At 33.8% G+C, this 20,949-nt stretch overlaps 1 protein-coding gene across 3 annotated transcripts in view; it reads left to right on the forward strand.

The window, feature by feature from the left end:
- Positions 1 to 20,949, forward strand: part of LOC145681055 (uncharacterized) — a 77,355-nt gene that overhangs the window by 11,294 nt on the left and 45,112 nt on the right. For all 3 annotated transcript variants that reach the window (XM_081752400.1, XM_081752401.1, XM_081752402.1), the window contains exons 2-3: positions 9,014 to 9,906; positions 18,024 to 18,131. In XM_081752400.1, coding sequence (XP_081608526.1) covers positions 9,104 to 9,906; positions 18,024 to 18,131 — 911 coding nt within the window. In that variant the 5' untranslated portion in view covers positions 9,014 to 9,103. The remainder of the gene's footprint in view (positions 1 to 9,013; positions 9,907 to 18,023; positions 18,132 to 20,949) is intronic.

The following is a 20,949-nucleotide window of genomic DNA, read 5'->3' on the forward strand; positions in this document are numbered from 1 at the left end:
TTTGAAATTTCGATTTTTACATTCATTTAAGCATAATATGAAAGGAAATGATAATAAAAGAATTTTCTTATCTCAGGTTGTGAAAAAAACGCCGTTGTACAACAGTAGCTGTATATACACAAATCTATTAATATTTATAGAACATTTAAGAAAAATCCTTGTAAAAACCTACATTGCACTTTTTTTTATCTATTTCACTGTGATGTGATAAGCTGGGGAGTTAAGAAGTACCCTAACCTATAGCTTTCCATACCCTTGTACTTCGTTTTTCAAAATTGCACAAATACCAGTTTCACAGCGATACAGAAAATAAAGTAACCGTGGTCAAGTTAAACATTAACAATTCCGTAACAAAAATCAGTATTAACATAAAAACATGAAAAATATGTACAAATACCTTTTTGTGCAAGAGCTACACTGGAATGTAGACAAAAGTTTCAAGTGATCCCTTGTACAGGATTATGTTTATTTTATTTTGAGCGTCTTCGCTTGGCTTGCCTTTTGTAGGTTACATCTGGAGCATCCCTTGCAATAGTCCAACAATAGTCGGCCAATATGTTAGAAATCCATTTTCCCTCATATCTCTTCTCCATGGCTGCAATATCTTGATGGAAACGCTCACCATGTTCGTCACTTACTGCTCCACAATCTTCGGGAAAGAAGTCTAGATGTGGATGAAGAAAGTGGAGTTTGAGACATATTGCAACCAAGATTTTCGTAGCACAATAACAACTTTGCTACCAGTTGTTTGTAATTTGTTGCTCGATGTCTTCCCAAGAACTGTGAACAAACACTTTTCAAGCTTTCCCACGCAGCTTTCTCCTCGCCTTGGAGAATTTCGTCGAACTTGTGATCTTTGAATAGTTGCCTAATCTGTGGCCCTATGAAAACACCCTCTTTAACTTTGGCATCACTTAGTCGAGGGAATTGTCCTCTTAGGTACTTATAGGCCTCATCCTCTTGGTTCATGCTCTTACGAAAACTTTTCATAAGACCCAATTTAATATGTAGAGGGGGAAGCAAAATTTGGTTACGATCTACCAGTGGTTCATGCTGCACATTTTTCACTTCCGGCTGAAGAGTTTCTCTGGTACTCGAATCACTTTTGCGGTAATGAGATCTACGATCTCTACTGTCCCATTCACATATAAAGCAACAATACTTTGTATACCCTAACTGCATACCTAGCAACAGTGCTATTACTTTAAGGTCACCACAAATGAGCCACTGAAAATCGTAATATTTAATGTCTTGAAGTAAACGTTTCAAGTTTTTATAAGATTCCTTCATACGAACTGCGTAACCTACAGGAATTGAAGGAAGTTCATTTCCAATATGTAAAAGCTCTGCCTTTAAACTCACCTTGAACGAATGTATAAAGAGCTTCCACTCGGTAGGTTCGTAATTTTAAGTGCCCTCATGAGACCATTTACACCTGTACATGCCACAAGTGTGTCTTCCATAGTAAAAAAATGAAGTGAACATCTTCTCCCTATTCCGATACACTGAAATATTTACTTTTTCCTACAATAAATTCCATTGCTTTAAGCGTGACGCTAAAATTTCGGCTTTGCTTTTCGAGAGGTCCAAGTCTCTGATTAGATCACTTAGTTCCTCTTGAGTAAGTCTATGTGGTTCACATGGAGGTTCTTCTAAAACAAACGTAGGGTCCTTCGAAGCACTTCATTCAGGAGCTTCAACTTCTTGATCATCATCAGAAAAAAGATCGTATTCTTTAGGTGGGTTAGGAACAGGTAGTCCTTCTCCATGTGGAACACGGCGCATTGCAGAAGGAATGTTAGGATAGATCAAGGCCCGCTTCTTCGTGGAAATTCCCTTCTTGACGGAAGGAACCATACAAAAATAACAGTCTCTGATGTGGTCGCTTGGCTCCCTCCAAATCATGGGCACTGCAAAAGGCATTGAGCGCCCCTTCCCATTAATCCAATTTCTTAGATTGCTGGCACAAGTGTTACACAATGTGGGGTGCCCAAGATTTATCTTGTCTCCAATTTTACAACCAAAGTAATATTGATAGGCTTTTCTTATTAGTGGTGTTATAGTCTGCTTTTGTGAGGAAAATGTCACTTACCCACACACGTAGCAGATGCTATCCGCACTGTTTACACAATTTCGCGGCATTTTTGTTTATTGAAATCCTCAAAATGTCACTTGAAATAGTTCTGACAACTATTTAAAAATATACATTCGAAATACCAGTATTTTTGCGTACTTGTAGTTTTATTTTTATGTCTTGCACTACACAAACGTCACAACCAAAACGCTGATAACTGCACTAAACCTGTCTTTTCTAACAATAGCAGAACACTACTGAGATAAGGAACACAATGAAACCAAGCGTTCATATAGTTTCTCCAGTGTTGCCGGATCAGTGTAACATTTTACCCCAAACGAAGCGAATATATTTATTTTTAAAGCGTTATTATTAGACATGCCTGAAAAACGAAAAGTAGAGCTAATGTTAGAAAATAACTTTCAAATTCGTGATCAGCACCACAAAATCAATAAGAATTTGCTGATTTTGTTCAATTTACATTTTCGTTGTTGAACAGTGTAATCATCAAATCATGTACTCAAACTCAACCAAATTTTTAAGACTCTGGCTAAATCACAATCTCTCCTGGGAAACACATATTTTTACTTGCCCAAGAACTGAATAAAAATGCTCTGTGCATTAAAATCAATCAAAGATATTTTACAACTAGACACGATTCGTAACTTACATTTCGGGCTCTTTCAGTCTTTATTTATATATGGCATAATCTTCTATGGAAATTCTCGAAAATTAATATGTTGTTTGTATTTTAAAAAAGGCTTTTAAGAACTACAGCAGGGGCTAAAATAAACGACGCATGTAGGCCAATATTTAAGGAATTTAAAATTTTGCCTTTACTCTCTTTTTACATATTTCGACTGCTGCTCTTTGTCAAATACAACATTGACTTCTTTAACACATCAACACATAAATATGATACTAGGCGTAAGGATAAAATCCCCACCAAACAGCACTACACTAAGTTATATGAAAGGAATCCAATGTTTATGGGTACCATATTCTACAATAAACTTCCTCAGTATATCCGAAGGACAGGACAAAAAGTAGAGTTCAAGAGGTTAATGAAAACATACCTGTTGTTGCAGCACTGCTTCTAATCTGTAAATTAATTTCTAGATATGTAAGTGAATTTGTCTCTTGATAGTTTTGGAAATATATATTGTTTTGTACTGCTTTTATATCGTAGACGTAGCATAGTAGTTTAATTCAATTGTCTATTGATAGTTTTGGAAATATATATTGTTTTGTACTGCTTTTGTATCGTAGATAAAGCATAGTAGTTTAATTCAATAGGTGTGTATTTATTACTACGTGTATTTGTTATTTTTATATATTTGTACCTTCGACGAGCCTTATTCATATGCACGTAATCGTGCAATATGTTTGACTAAAAAGACGAAATAAGTGAATGAATGAATGTATATCTGCTTCCACATATAATAAAGAAAAAACTTGGGTAACAACCGGTATTAAGACATTACGTAAGACACTACAATCTCTAAATATAACGTATAAAAAAAGTAATTGTTCTCAAGAAATGCAAGAATACTATAAAACTACAAAAGCATTTATAGAAGGCTACTTAAATTTGCCAAGAAATCCCATTACTCAAACTACATAGACAGTAGCGAAAATAAACCCGCAACTGTGTGGAAGGTAGTTAACACAGAGGTCAAACAGCAATAAAACGAAAAATGAAATTACTGAATAAGACGTTAATGGAAACAAATTTATAAATGCAGCACATATTGTAAACGTCTTCAATGTTTATTACAGAGCTGTTCAAAACATGCACATTTCCAATGATATATCGCACCCGAACATTTGTAATACGCCTATCGATATCTGCGTATTACCCCCATCTGAACAAGAGAGGTACATGATATAATAATGGCATTGAAATCAAAATATTCTTTTGGTCTGGATGAAATACCAATGGCCGTTATCAGAAAGTTCAACTTTCATATATCGGAACCGTTGTCCCACCTCATTAATATCTCTTTTCAGACAGGCATATTTCCTGATAAACTGAATACTACAAGGTCAAACCGTTATATAAGAAGGGGGCCAAAAAGTTATTATTATAGATCAATTTCCTTGTCTTTTTTTTTTAAATCATTGAAAAAGTAATTCTCAACCAAATTATAACCTTTTTGTTATCTAGACATGTAATTTTACCCACACAGTTTGGTTTTCAAAAACACATTGGGACTGAAATTGCTATTTATAATTATAGCAATAGGGTCACGAAAGACCTGGGCAAAAGCGGAAAATGCGTGGGAATGTTTTAGGATTTATACAAAGCTTTTGATTCTGTCCGTCGTAACATTCTTATTCATAAACTTAATAGTCACGGTTTAAGAGGAGTTTTCAACTCATGAATTAAGTCTTATTTGAAAATTCGTGCCCAATCTATGGAAATAACATTTGTCTCAGAATCAGCAAATTTTAAATTAAATTTAAAATCATTTCTACTGGTGTTCCTCAGGGATCAATATTAGGACCCATATTATTTCTCTTATAGGTAAATGATTTACCAAGTGACGCAACGCCAGCAAATACAACTATGTACGCTGTTGACACAAGTCTAACTATAACAGACACAAGCTATGATATTATCCGCGATAAAATTGACGATACAGCCAGTAGTTTAGGAGACTCGTTTGCCCAAAACAAACTAAAATTAAACACAGATAAAAATACAGCCCTAAATTTCAATCACGTTCAAAATAAGCATTGCGTAGATATCGATATACTGTTAAATAACCAAATAATGTATTCATACACAACCAAATTTCTGGGACTTTGTGTAAATTAGAATCTATTTTACGAAACACACCTTCATTGGCCCAAAACGTCAATAAAATGTTCTATGCAGGAAGCTCTGTCAAACAGGTTGTAAATTTAGATACACTCCGTAACTTATATTTCGGTCTTTTTAAGTCTTTACTAGTGTGGTCCAATATTCACGGAATTTAAAACATTGCCCCCACTTTCTCAATACATATTTCGCATGTTCCTTTTTGTTAAAAACAACATTACTAACATACCACCAAGCGTAAATACGTTACCAGGTTTAAGGATAAAAACCCAGAAAACAGCATCGCGTAAAGTTATACAAAAGTAATACAACATTTATAAGTACCGTATTTTATAATAAATTTTTCAATATATTCGAAAGACGGAACACAGAGGAGAATACAAACGATTACTGAAAACCTATTTGTTGCAGCATTGCTTTTATTCCGCGAATGAATTCCTAGATGTGTAAATGAATTTTGTTTCGAATAATTAAAAAAAAATGTGTTTCTTTTTTATCGGGGATGTAGCTTGGTATTTTAAAGTAATCAGATTTTTTTCACAACCATATATATATATATATATATATATATATATATATATATATATATATATACATATATATATAGATAGATAGATAGATATAGATATATATGTACGTATGTATCTTTATACCTTGACAAGTCTTATTCACACGCACGAATTCGTAAAATCTGTATGATTATAAAGTCGAAATAAAATGAAATACAAAAATGTGCTGCTTACGCCACGACCTAAAAAGAAACTGCCTTGTGATTTCACATATCTGTTTCTTTTTCTAAGCCGTATTGACAGCTTCACTGAGTGCTTTTCTTTTGCAGCCTGTTACTGTAGGCTGGAAATAAATTTAGTGGAATAGCGAAAGATGGTGATATAATTAGTAAAATACTTACTATATATTAAAATAAGCTGTTTATAAAACCTGTTCTCCTACACTAAAAGTTACTTGTAATATTCTGCTTTTTAAAATATTTTAATACATGTCAGCAGGATTATAATGAGACCACAAAAAATAGGAGTCGAATTACTACATCAATTGAGATTAAAAATAAATTGCGCGCAGATCGACAACATTGAAGTCTCCATATTATTGTCAAAAAAACAGCTTTATTTTCCAAATTTGGCTTTCAACGTCTCGAAAATTCAAGTTCTATTGTCGCCTATGCATCTTTCCCACTCTTACTTGAACAAATTGACAACTTGTTGGCATACATATTACAAATGTAGTGTATCTCAATGCAATTTTATCACTGCTACAAATATAGTCTTTCCTGCCCCAGAAAGCTCTTAATGGCTTAGGAAACTTGTGTTTTACTTCATCCTTTACATTGTTATTATCATTTACTGTACAATTAGCATTTGATCACACTATTACAACTATTCATATCTTCATATTAAATTAACTCTTATTATATAGCATCTTTTCTGTTTTACAATATTTCCTCAAGAAAACGCTTTAATAATCACTGCGGAGATTTGGAGCTCTAGAAAGTTATAGCAAACAGAGGCTGACTAGCACAGATGGTTAGCCTGTCGAAAGAACATCATGAACAAGAACAGTGCTCGAAAATTTTTATTTTGACTCAGACTCCAGTTTTCAGAACTAGATATCATAATATAATTTGATATATGAGCCTACATATTTTAGATTTAAAGTGCCTAGACTCCAGACTCGTATTTCCAGTTACTATTGTTATCTGGTGTCTGGGGTTTCTCAAGCGTCGACAAGAGTAATATTAACAGGAAGTTATTATGTATTAGATGTGTTACTTTGCAATATCCTCGTTTTCTATTCCCTGCACCAAATAGATTCTGAGCATGTTAATATATTCATAATTTCTCTTGTCAGCTTTACATGTAAGCGAAGTTTAGTATATGGTACTACACTTACAGGAGATTAAATAGTGGGAAGTATTGTGTTTTATACGTTTTTTAATGTCCGCAGAAAAGAAAATCACCTAAAGTATTGTACATAAACTTCGCTTCATAAAGTTTCTTTTTGAACGTGCTAGTACCCTGCCATATACCCCAACTGGCATTTTTGTGTCCGTCAGTCTCATTGTTCGTCATATATATATATAAGGTGTTAGCGTAAAAGAAATAGATAACTTTAGTGGTCCCCAAATGTAAAGTTTTAATGACATGGTGACAATTACATGAGTTGTAGGGTACATCTGGAAGTTTTTGTGGTACAACTACACGGGAAACATCCTTTGGTTACACGGGAAACATCTAGTCTGTAGTCCAATTCTTCCCAAACACACATTAAGGCCCTACTGTCAATCAGTGCAACAGCATCACTGATACGTTCTTTCACTTGCGTTAAACTCTGAGGATAGGGGGAACATACACTATCTTTTATGAAGCCCCACAGAAAGTATCCACACCGTGTGAGGTCTGGATTTCGTGGTGGCCATTAAATCATAGCCATGTTCTCATCAGTTGAACGGCTAACCTACTGCCTAGGAAGAACTTCATTAAGGTAACCCTTTACATCGGAAAGCCAGTGGGGTGGGGCTTCATCCTCACAAATATGAAACTGTCACTATTTTCTTCAAGTTACGGCATCAACCAAAGTTGCAACGAGTTCAAGTACGTTCTTCTAGTAACGAATTCTTCTGGGGAAAAGAACGGTCCGTACACCTTTTTGGGCGATACAGCACAAAACACGTTCACCTTCGGGGAGTCCCTAATCTGCTCCACAATCTCGTGAGGGTTTTCACTTCCCCATATACGCACGTTATGTTTGTTTACGACACCACTAACGTGAATGGTTGATTCGTCCTCAAATGTGAGCAGCTGAAGAAAGTCATCTTTTTCTTCCCAAAGATTTTGTATGAACACACAATACTCTAAACATTGCTATTTGTCACTTTCACTGAAACTTTGCATAATTGCAATCGATATAGATAGAAATTGAGACGTTTGCGTAGAATGTTCCAGACAGTCTTTTGAGTAATATCAAGTTCACTCCTGCAAGTGTCGTTTATTTCCTTGGGCTGCGAACATAGCTCGCACCAACGCGCTTAGCTGTTTCTTTGACACTGGAGATCTTCCCGTAGATTTCTTTTTACAGAAACAACCTGTTTCTTCAAATTTATGCACCCAGTCATAAATGGCCGTGTAGATGGTTGTTTCCCATACTTTGTCGTAAAATGACGTTGCACTACAGTAACTGAATTTGTCTTGGCATATTCCAGAACACAGAACGCCTTTTCAATTTGACTCGACATATTCCTTCAAGCCACTTCAAGGTCAAGTTCAAGGGCAAAGCTGCTTACGTCAGACACTCGTCACTGAAACAAAAGAAAAACTGCCAGCCGCAAAACTTCAAGCATGTACTCATGTACCACACGTAAAATATTTCTGTTCAAAAAATACATAACATTTTATACATAATGCAACTTACCTATTTCTTTTAGTCTAACTCTGTATAGACACACACACACACACACACATACATATATATATATATATATATATAGAGAGAGAGAGAGAGAGAGAGAGGGAGAAATTCTGCAACATTCCTAGATAACGGCGTTGCGTGGAATTGCAGTCGATCAATAATGAGAAAATAGCATACATATAATATTGCAAATTTATAAATAAATTAAGTTGTAGCCTTCTAAACTCCATTCGACTAGTTTGTAGTTTATTTTAATAGACTAAAAATATCAGCCTTTATATGTATTTCACGTCTGGGAAAACATCGTATCACATATCTTCTTGTTCCGACCTATTTGCAAAGCAAATTTTAGATGTCCCGCTTTATCTCTTTTCCTCCCTTTGTCTTTGGATATATATATATATATATATATATATATATATATATATATATATATATATATAGTTTCATGAAAATAGGATAAATTTATGATATATATCGATGAACAGACAGTAACACAGAAGGACACATAAATGCCAGTTTGGTTGTATGGTAGAATTCTAGCTCACTTAAAAAGAAACTGACATGAATTTAAGTTTATGACCAGTACTTACCAGATTGCTACAGTCACCTCTAAAGTGTGTTTGTGTTAGTTTATATATTAATAGATACGTCTGTGTTATGTAGTAATAATATTTTTAATCACATTTCAGAACTTTTCACTTTGCTGCAAGGGTGAGAGCTTTTGTCAAATCAACAACCTGCAAAATAGGTTTTGTGTTGAATAAGTGGCTTCTGGTAGAATGAACATTCCATTGGCTACAGTTCAAGCGAAAATGGAGAATGAAACTACTGAAAATTGTGATTACGAATTATATCGTAGTAATGTTTATGAGCTGAAACATAATCATATTTCAACATGTTCTATGAATTTTTTGAAATGTAAAGAATCAACCGAAAGTGCAACGGATGGACGTAATAATATTCTAGTTTCTGCGGTGCCTAAATTCGAAACCGCTTTAGAACATAATAAAAATGATATAGTATCGGATTGGAAGCTAGCTTCGAGAACCATATGTTTAGTCAAGCGTTTATCAATACCTAATTTGTCTACAAAATACGAACCATTTCACAATACAATAAAGTTCGCGGATTCAGAATTGAGTGATTCTTGTGGTATGGCTGAACATTCAAGCAATCGTTTTTCGAGCCTTATTAGGGACAAGAAAGAAAAGAACGTTCAACAGTCTGGTTCAGGAGAAAACAGAAGTTCCGGATATAATGACATTAGACTTTCCATGGTTAGATATTCTTTGGAGCCCAAATTTAAAGCTACTTCAGAATATAATAAAAATTATGCGGAATCAGATTTCAAACTAAGTTCAAGAGCCATATGTTTAGTAAAGCCTTTATCGATATCTAATTTGGTTAGAAGTAGCGAATCACTTCGCTGTAACTTGAAATTTGTAGATAAAGAACTCGTTAATTATACTCCTAGTGCTGAACAATCAAGCAGTCCTGGATCTAGTCTTCGCAGAAATAAGAAGGAAGAGAACATTCAAGAAAGTGAATATCGAAGACTAGACGACGATGATATGGAATTAAGGTACGTTTATATTTGTAGTATTCCATTATTGTGAGAAACTCAGTTTTTTTATGCTAACCCAGTGAGTTTTATTGGACAATCGGGTTTAAATAAATTGTGTACTACATTTAAAGCCGTGTTTCTACATAAAGTATCTTTAAGCATCATTGTTCTATTTTACAGATTTGAAGTAAAATGTTGAAAATTCCTTCTCGCACAAAGTAAATCCGTGAGGATCCATCGCGTTTCGGTTTGTACTTATATCCGCTTATAGTTTTATTTGTAGAAAGGAGAAATTAGTCAATTTTGTACAGTAACAAAGAAGTGGGTAGTTCTCTATATTATAAAATAAGATTAAAATCCCCTTTTATACTCAAGATTCAACAACCAGCCGTTGTGGCTGAAGATGGTTTAGCATTCCTAAAATAAAAAAAAAATGTCAACTACATACTAGGATAGTACCTCACAAAGAAAGTCAGAATTGAAATAAAACACTTAGCTACATATTTAGCACAAATGCAGTGTGACGCATAAATATTCTCATCCCTAGAACCTGTGTGCTTGTTTCATAGTGCTTTTTTTCTTATGTCCAGGTAGTATATTGGCATAAGAAAGTTTATTTTCCACTTTTTGCTTTCGACGACATAAAACGATTATGCCCAGTGAAGTTTCTGTAAATATCATTTTGTAAATTGCATCTGACAATGGGCAAGAGATGATTATAAAACATAGAGGCAAGTTTTTTTTTTCCTCCTGTTGTATGAAAGTAATCTTACACTTTTTGTATTTACGGGTGTAGCTTACAGACAAGAGAGAAGTTTCAATTTAGCCAAAATATTATATTCTGATGTAGTACGTTAAGTGCGCATGATGGAAGACTTATTGTCTTTTTAACATTTGGAAGAGGGTGTCATTGCTAAGTGCAGATTCTTGAAGCAAAACTGAATAATTTTTCGGAGATTGCATTACAATCAATATAAAGAAATACGTTAGTATATAGTGTCTATGCAAGATAATTACAATACAGTATATGCTTAGTCATATTACCTTTTCCTTTCTCGATTCCACGAAATCTCTTGAATTGTACAGTCTGTTTTGATTTTCTTTTAATTAATAGTTTTACTTTTCATGATTCTTTTTGTTAAGTGGCACTATTCTTCATCTACCCATCATATATTCGTTTGGTAGGAACGTCCAGATAATTATCTTCTTTTATATGCAGTGTATGTTATTCTTTGAGGAAAAATTGGTAAAAATTCGTTAACTTTTATGCAGATTTGTGGAAGTAGAGGTTTAGCTGTGCCCAGTTCTGACTTATACACAATATATCGGAAAAGTAACGGAGCTTTTTTCTTTATAGATAACTATTAGCCCCATGTATTCAAGCAACATATCATCGGAAAGCTCAATATCTGCTCAAGAAAACGAGACCACAGTCATGAGAATCGATTAAAGGAGTGTCAAGTTATATAAGGGAAAATGATTGTATCTGGTATCGCTTCGTCACAAAAACACAATGGAGCAAAGAGCCAATTTTAAATTCTGTTTCAACCTAGTTGAGCTAATTTTAAATTCTGTTTCAAGCTAGGTAAGACATTTGCTCAAACATTGGAAATGATGAAACAAATGTATGGTGATGAGTGCTTATCTCGTACACGTGGGTTCCAATGGTATACGCGATTCCGGGACGGTGGTGAGTCCTTTTGAGACAACTCAAAGCCAGGCAGACCAAAAAACAAAAATCGCGATAAGTTGGTGGAGCAAGTGTGTGAAATGATCGCCTACGATGCGAATTCGACTATGAGATTGTTAGCAGAGGAACTAAATACGACGAAAGACATAATTCACGAAATTTTGACAAACGATTTAAAGAAACGGAAAATTTTTGCTTGGTGAGTTTTGCACACGTTAACTGACGACCAAAAACTTGCTAGAGTTTAACATTGCAAATACCTGATTAAAACAGCCAGACGAAACAAAACATTCTTGGAATCGATTGTAACTGGTGATGAGACTTGATGCTTCTAGTACAACCCGCTAACGAAACGCCGAAATAGTACGTTGGAGTTCCCAGGTTTTCCGAAAGCGGAAAAATTGCTTTTTCAGAAGTCACATGAGAAAACAAATTTGATTTGTTTTTACGAATCCAAAGGTATGATACGACTTCGGGAATTCCACAGGGTCAAACTGTTAATGGTAAATATTATCTGGATGTTATGCAGCCTTTGTGGAAGCAATCGTTCGCGTAGAATCCCGAGTATCGAGCACCAGACATTTGTCTTTATTGCACGACAATGCACAATGTCACAGAACCGTCGCAGTTCGTAACTTTTTGACTAAAAGACTAATCTGTGTGCTTCCACATTTTCTGTATTGGCCTGATTTATCACCGTGTGACTATTTGCCATCCCCGAAATTAAAATTGGCCATGAGAGGAACATTTTATTACTGTTACACACGTCCACTTTTCCGTGATGACGGTTATTAAGGCGATTTTGAAAAAGGACATTAAACACTCTCTACTAGAATTGATTGAACGTGTACACCGGTATATTGATGCGGAAGGGATGTATTTTTCAATAAAAGGAAGTGCAGTTCGTAAAATACCTAATTTGCTTTGTTTTAATTCAAGAAGTTCTGTTATTTTTCTGACATACTATGTACTCTTGATAATGTTTGGGAGTCGTGATAAGGATCGTACAAGATCAATAACAAATGTATTTGTATTTTCTCGTACGACTCAACATTTGCTATTTGTCTACTTTCCAAACAACAACAACAACAACAACGGTCTTCATAACCACCTCTTTTTTGTTGTCAAAAATATGAAATAAAATAACATTTGGGTAAACGAATATACCTTTCGATGTATGCATCATCTTGCTAATGCAATTGCTTCAATTTTACTGACTTTTTCATCCTTCTTATTCGACATTTATAATACTCTTTTCCTTAATTGGAAACAAACTTCCTGTGCTTTGTGAAATCACCTTATGAATGTTTTTCTTTTCCTTAATTGAAACACGGATTACATGAATAATGATTATATTTCACAAGCCGTGTTTGATTTGATGACTTTTTCTAGTATTGTGTTGTATTCGTCTTTGCTGTTTAGAATGAAAACTGTCATAGAGTGTTGATTCGTCTTTAGTTTTATGCATGGAGTAAAACAGATGAAAAAAAAAAAATGGCGAAGTTCCGTTTCTTAATGCATTCCTGTCTGGTGGTTTTATTGATTACGAAATACTCTCCTTTTGCACGCATTTCTGCGTCATGTGCCGAACTATTGCGAGGCTATGTGACACGGGACCTACTGATTAACTTGGAATCCGAAATATATTAGCTCCCACCGGGAATCGAATCAGGGTCTCCCACGCCAAAGGCGCATACGCTAACCGTGTAGTATGAAACAGTAGAGTTCGTAAACTAGACCATTAGTGTTGAAAGTATCACAATAAATATTCCAATGGAATATTAAAATACTTAATTTTCCAAGCTCCCAAATCAAATGCACAAAGAAAATAATTATTTTCAATTGATCAAATTACTCTTTTTGGGAAAATGAACACTGAAAATATAGTTTTACGCTTTCAGACGCAGCATTTAATTACAGTGCATTTAAATTACAATTTTTAAACTATACCAACAAATGACCTTTGTTTATAGGTATACCTTTAATTTTGAGTTCTTGTCACTTCGAAAAATATAGCAGGAGTGAAGCGCTTTTCTAGCACAGATATAAAGTGACTAGCACTATATATCCAGTATCAAATATTGGATCTCATATATTTGATACAATAGATTCTCGTTTAATTCTCTGTTGCACTACTAAATATAGAAAGCTCGTTACATCACATTCTGCAATATATTGTTCTCATACGTCGAATCTACAGCTTAAACAATTTTGGAGCTACATAATGTGCCTTAGATACTATGAGAATTACTTTGCTTAACATTAGGCGAAAACTATAAACAAGACTGTAGAATATTGCACTTACTAACTCTGTCATAGTAATATTAATGGAATGGAAAATAAGGATCACCTCTTAACATGTTCATTAAAATTTTGAAATGTAAAAAATCAGTAAAAAATATAACGTTGAATATAATTGCATTAAAGTTTATTTGTTAATCAAATTTGTTTACCTTCAATTTAGAATCACTTTACTTGGTAACAGAAATGATGTTACAGCAATTTTAGCAAGTTCAAGTACCATATATTTAAATAGTTATTCATGAATTCGTAGTTTATTTTTATATGGGAACCATTTCACAGTAAAGTAGGTTTTGTTGATAGAATAGTTAGAGACTTTACTCGTAGGGATGAAAAGTCAAGTGATCACTCATCTAAACAGATTGGTTATAAAAGCGAAGAAGATACTTCAGGAGATGATGATTTTTCATAATTAGAGAACAAATCTGAGAAACTCAGGTATGCCTATATTTATGCTAGTTCTCAGAATCATGCATGACACTAACATTTGTATATTCAACTCCATAAGATACTTTCTAATCGTATTGTCGTACTTTCAGTGTAAATAGAAACTAATGCGACTGGAGGGAATATGAATAAATAATACATGCCTATAATGTTTCGTAGTGTTTTCTATATAGCCTATAACATTTAATACTTATATGTGGCAAAATCTTCGAATAACAGGCTTTATAAAAACTATTTCATGAATTCTATCTTGAGATGGGAAAAAGTGTTTCCCTTACGCCTATTATGGTCATTTTAATAAATAATTAATTGTATGGTCCTATAGCTCTTATTCACATGAGAATGAACGTGTGCAGTAGCCAATGGTACACAATATTTAGCGCACTTGACGGACTGCGGACTCCTTCCCTTCTCGGTGTTTCTCTATCTAGCGTTATTGCAGATAAAAGTGGCAGGATTATTCAAGAAATGATGTTGCAATAAATTTAGAATATACTATGTGCATGCTAGAAGTATAAATAACAGCTTAATTAATTACATTTTAATTTATTCTTCTAGGACTGCTGGAAGCCGGTCATTGGTTTTATCCTACTATGACTACCGACTACTTTATATTTTGTCTCTGCCTCAGCCTATCCTAAATTAATAATATTTTTTTAGATTTTATTCACATTTCCTTGAAACCTTTCTCTTGTAACTTTTCTACATGGTATGCAAAGGATAAGGGATGTATGCAGGAGTGGTTCCTGAGGATGTACCTTCCCCCAAAATTCTAGTCTTAACTGTAAAGTTATGCTCACGTTAGAAATTTTAATGTAATTAAAGATTATATTTAATTTTGAACCCCCAGAAATTTTAATCTTTTCGAAATTTCTTGCACGCGTGACTGCACAGGATCACACACTATACTCTTACTACGTGGTTAGCTTATTGTTGTAACAGTGACAGGCTCCCTCTTTGAAGACTTCTTTCATTTAGCACAAATGCTTGATAGAAATGAAATTAGTTCTCAAGCCTCCTGATTTTTTTAAATACATTACATACAGCTAACAAATTCGTTCTTTATATACTGAAGAAGAGTTCGAGTTGTACGAGTAAACGCAAGAGGACATGTTCCCGCCGGATTACAGTCGCATATTAAGGGGACTCGTTTTACCTCCCTCCTTATGCAATATATTATGCACAAATATCATTCAACATATCATGGTATATATTGTAGCGAAATACGGTTTTACGATTTTACTCTGGGTGATGGATTTATTGGAATTAAAATTAAAGAGATTAAATTGAAGTAATAATGGAATGTTGTCATGGCATACAAGCACGTGTATTTATTTACGTAAATGGTTGTATTTGTGTTATGTTGTCACTGAAATAATGGCTAGACGCTAAGTCGTCAGTTTATTTGTTTTGTTTTGATTTGTAAAGTTGTGAACGAAATCTGTAATGTCACCAATGTGAAATATTGTCTGTTAACATTGACACAATTTGAATGTGGCACAACTTCAGATTTGCAACGATTGTTAGTCTGGGAATTTGATCACGATGTAATACGGGTTGAAACCAATGTTTCACCAATAGCTGAGATAAACACAAAAGATCGACGAAGCGAATTCCAGTGTCTGGAATCATGAACAAAAACCTCTTGTTGGAGAGGATTGGGATCAGAAGTGGATCAGAGGAATCAGAGACACTTAGGAAAAAAAGTAGCAGCCAAGCCGTGGTCTGCGATCCATTACGACTACGAATAGATCAAGAGTGATCTATTCTTCAACGTCCAACCATAGTCCAATAGTTATGGTTGCCTTCTAGTTGGTTCATTTGGAGACCACATACAACCAACTATCCAGTCCAGAAGATCCAGAACTGAGAAGTACTATTATCCAGACCAGACACTCATCGTTTAAGCAGGTATGTATATCTCAGCTATGTGCGTGTTGATCGTGATCCAATTCTTAGAGGTTTACGATTTGTGATCTGAATTGTTATGCTACATTCACACTCAAACATACACACAGACATCATGATATTGCTTAGATCAATACAGTTATTAAATGAAGCATAGATGTGTTATCATTCCTCTCAATTCACTTTGACCTACTCATTTCGGACAATGAGTAGTAGCAATCTCTGAACGTCATACTTTGTTTATCCCCATGCTTTTAAGGCACGACGTTAGGAGGTTGTTAATATATATATATATATATATATATATATATATATATATATATATATATATTATTTATATATATATATATATATATATATATATATATATATATATATGAATTTTATGAACTTCGGATCTTGAACCCCCTTACTAACGAAATACTGAGTACATCATAGTCCGATTATGTAAAATCAATTTGGTTCCTACTTACCTCGAAACAGTCGATTCACTGTATTTTTTAATATCTACACATTTGTTCATCAATCTTTAATAGATAGTTAAGTTAAAAGGAAGGCGGAATGTATTAATAATTAGTCGGTCGTGAACACCGAGCCAAAAAAAGAAAATAGTCTGTAGTTTGTAAAGATGTTTGTTTTCAAATTTTTTTACCAAATATAATGTTATTACTTTCTGTCTCGTATTATACTATAGAAATATGTTTTAGAAAAATGCAATTCTAAGTATATCTTGCAGGAAAATGAACCGAAGTACAGTTAATAAGTCACTTGGTTAACTATTGTGTGATATTGTATGAGTTCGATTTCTTAGAAGATTGAGTCCAAATTTACAGCCGAAACAGCTTCTTTTCAAGATTGTTACAATTGTTTCATATGGAAACATTTAAAAGTCTGCATTAATACAACTAGTTGTCATAGAAACATCTGAATTGCACATCTCTATGCATAATTCATCTTTCTATTCGCCAAACATAGGAATTATTGAAGTAATATAATATTTCCAGCTAGCACGTGTAGTATTGACAACATTCATATTAGTGGAAAGAAATCACTTAATACAATCGCTGGCTGGAAATTCAAAATACTGGATTACTGCAATTACAGAGCAGAAATCCTGCTCAAGACAATGTTACTTGTTATTTCGAAATCTCTATACAAGTTATTCACAGTAAGAACAGCTTATATGATTTTGAAATATAAAAAGTTTTTGTTCCTTAATTTCTTCCTGTGCAATTAGCACTAATGTGTCGTGATTTGTGTCCTTGACACTTTGAAAGATACAGCTTGAATTAAATGCACTTTTCTATCTGAAATGTTGGTGTTCATCTATGTGATTACCGGTATTTCTTTTAATTCTCGGTGTAAAGGTTTCATTTTTCATTTCGGAAAGTCGTTTACAGCATTACAAAATTTCTGAACTCTATGCCATTTCATTTCGCCGGACTCAGCAAAGGGAATTAATAAAGGGGACTATTTACCTTTGCGATTCCAAATTATCTCATATATAACTAAGGACCTGGAACACAGTCAATTTCAGATATGTGTATCGATATTTTAAATGTTGAAGATCAGTAAAAGGTTAAAAGATGGATATCATAATGTTAAATTTTCCGAGTTAAGTGATTGAGGCTATCGTCTAGAAGATAATAAAAATGATGTAATATCAGTTTGCAAAGAGAGTTCAATAGCTATATGTTTAATGAGTCGTATATAAATAGATAATTGATTGTAAAGTGTTAAACATCTCACTGTAAAATCAATTTTTTAATATTCTGAGATTTTGTTGTAGGGATGAAGTTGTAAGTAATCACTGGTCTAGCCGTAATAGTGACAAGAGCGAAGAGGACGTTCAAGAACATGATTCTCGAGAACTGGAGGACAACTCTGAGGAATTCAGGTACGGTTACATTTATCACATTTAGGGTTAATCGTGATGTAAATCTACTTTAGACATTCATCTACTTGCAATATTACGTTAATTGCATTTTCTTTCTTTAGGTAAATATGTAGTATTTTAATTGCAAGGAATTTAAATAAATAATAGAATGCAGTCTAATGTTATGTTTTCGTGTGCTTTTATGCATACAACATTTAACAATCATACACGGGACAAGGGCGAGAAAGAAACTTTATAAATGCTAATTCGTAAATTGTACCCTGAAATATGTAAGAACATGGTATATCTGCCTATAATGGACCGTTTATTAAACTGTTGTTTAGATGACGAAGATCCTGGTGTATTTCATTGTTTACTGTACCACCTAGAAGTTTCAATTTAGTTATATATTGTGTTCTTATACATTACATTAGATATATTTGGCACACATTTTATCGTGCTGTGTTTAATTATTATTTGTACATGGTCTTTTTTGTCAAACACAGATTCTTAACAGAAAATTATATAATTTCGAATAGATTGCATTTGAAGCTATACTAAGAAAGCTATATACGTTAATATATAGTATCTACTTCCGTATACCCTACGCTATATACCTTATGTTTGTTTCTCTTCCTTTCTTGACTACTTGAGATACATCGAATTCGACAGTCTGTAAATAATCTTGTTAGTTCTTAACTTATCATGTTTCTTGTTATTCCATATCTTAATATTGTTTATGTGCGAATCATATATCCATTTCGTTGTATTACCATCTAGATCATCGTTTTCCTATATACCGTGCATGTTATTACAGTGAAACCTCCCTTAACGGACACGTATATAATACGGACAGAGTTTTTTGTCCCGGCAAAGATATATGTTCTCGTACGGAACAAAACCCTCCCTTTTACGGACACTCTCAAATACGGACGCGGACAGTCCTTTTTTACCCCCAAACGTTTCAATAACGTCTTCATAACGGACAGGAATTATTCTCGGTTCTGTGATATATGACAATAGACAGAAAAGTCTTTTCCCCACAAGTGTATCTATCATCAAACATAACAACTTTTTTTTCTTTTTATGCCCGCAATAAACTGATTTCTGGTGGAAATCCTAGAAAGTCTTCAATAAGCACTAACACTCATGCAGGGTTAGTCGTATGGTCAAGAATTCTATGTGCATCTTCCCTTCCGTAACAAATTTAGTGCTTTTTCCTCTGGACCTTGCGCCTTTTCCGACAATAGATAACAAAAGAAACGTTGTTTATTTTGCAATACCATTTTTCAACGAGTAATGTTTTCTTTCTTACTTTTTTGGAAAAGCAAAATTTTTCTTTTGTACAAATTGGTGTGTCAAACAGTTGAACAATTAAAGAAATTTGCCATTAATCGCGGTGAAACAGAAGTTCTCCAATTGATCCAACAGTAGCAAGCAAATTTCGAACAGAAACTAGTGTCCGTAGGATGTACACGGCAGACAACTACTGCAGACTTATTCCCAAGAAATATGCTGTTTCTTCTCCACATTTTCAGTATTTAATAATAATATTGCATACTTATTAAAGCTATTTTTACTTTTCGTATAGGCGGTATGTGAATTAATGGATTTTTTTACATCGTGATGACATGTACTTAAGAAAATTACCATACACGCATTATCATTTGCAGCATACGAACATATTAACACATTCCCCAACAATAATATTATTTAATAGAAATTAATTTCTCCTTCTTCCCTCTCAGTAATTTAAATAAGTACTAAATAGAGTATTTTCATATTGAAGTTTATGTATTTACGCTCATACATAATGTATTTACTGTTTATTACTACATACAATTACCGTTGAGAGAAATTAAATTTTTATTACGTCTCTGTAACGGACACCTCTCAGTAACGGACAAAAATTTCCGTCCCATTGGTGTCCGTTATTCAGAGGTTTCACTGTATATGAAAAAATCTAGTGAAAATTCATTTTTTTAAAATGCAGATCTGTGGAAATAAAGATAGAGTTGTGTTCGATTGTGTGGCATTTACTCTTAAAGACGATGTATGTTTTTATAATAAGAAGCATATAATAATGAAAACAAATATTTTTCTGCTTTCTGATACGAATAACCATTTCCTAGTAATACACGTTTCAATCAGAAAAGGTAGTATTGAACCACTTATTTTTTCAAGACGGTATGAAGAAAGAAGTAATATTTGGTGAAGTGTCCCTACCTCTATGTGTGTATATATATAAAGTATTGCCTTACAATTGAAAGCATTTTCAGTTTTAGGTCACATTTTTCATCCTTTTATTAAATTCACATTTCATGTTATTTGCGAGAGATTTTCCTTTTCCTTAGGGAATCATCTTATTATTTTCTTAATGAAATGGGAATTGCACGGATAGGGATTATATTCCATTAGTCGTGTATCTTCGATTTGTTTATTTGCTGAATTGTATTCGGTGTCTTTTTGGTACACCTGCTTCCTTGCGCTTTTAATACCATATCAATTAATAATTACTTCAGTGTTAGGGTGTAATACATACACAAATCATATATACAAGTCACATATACAGTGCTTAACTCAGTACTTTTGTTAGTTACCGCTTTCTTGTCTCATATATCAACTTCGAAACTGTTCTTTGCGATATCTGCAGATTTGTGTGTTAAATGCTTTCACCGTTATTAAAAGAAATAGCAGTTTTTTTGAATTCACCTAAAGGATTTGTGTTCACCAACTTGACATCTTGAATTGAGACAGGAGATGTTCTTTTAAAGCCAGCCTTTAGTGTCAGGAAACGAAAAAAAGAGTTCTATGGTGCTGGATCCAGGAACAAAGCAGA

Source organism: Thermobia domestica, chromosome 3 (genome assembly GCF_964235325.1).
Source record: "Thermobia domestica chromosome 3, izTheDome1.hap1.1, whole genome shotgun sequence".
Taxonomy (NCBI): Eukaryota; Metazoa; Arthropoda; class Insecta; order Zygentoma; family Lepismatidae; genus Thermobia; species Thermobia domestica.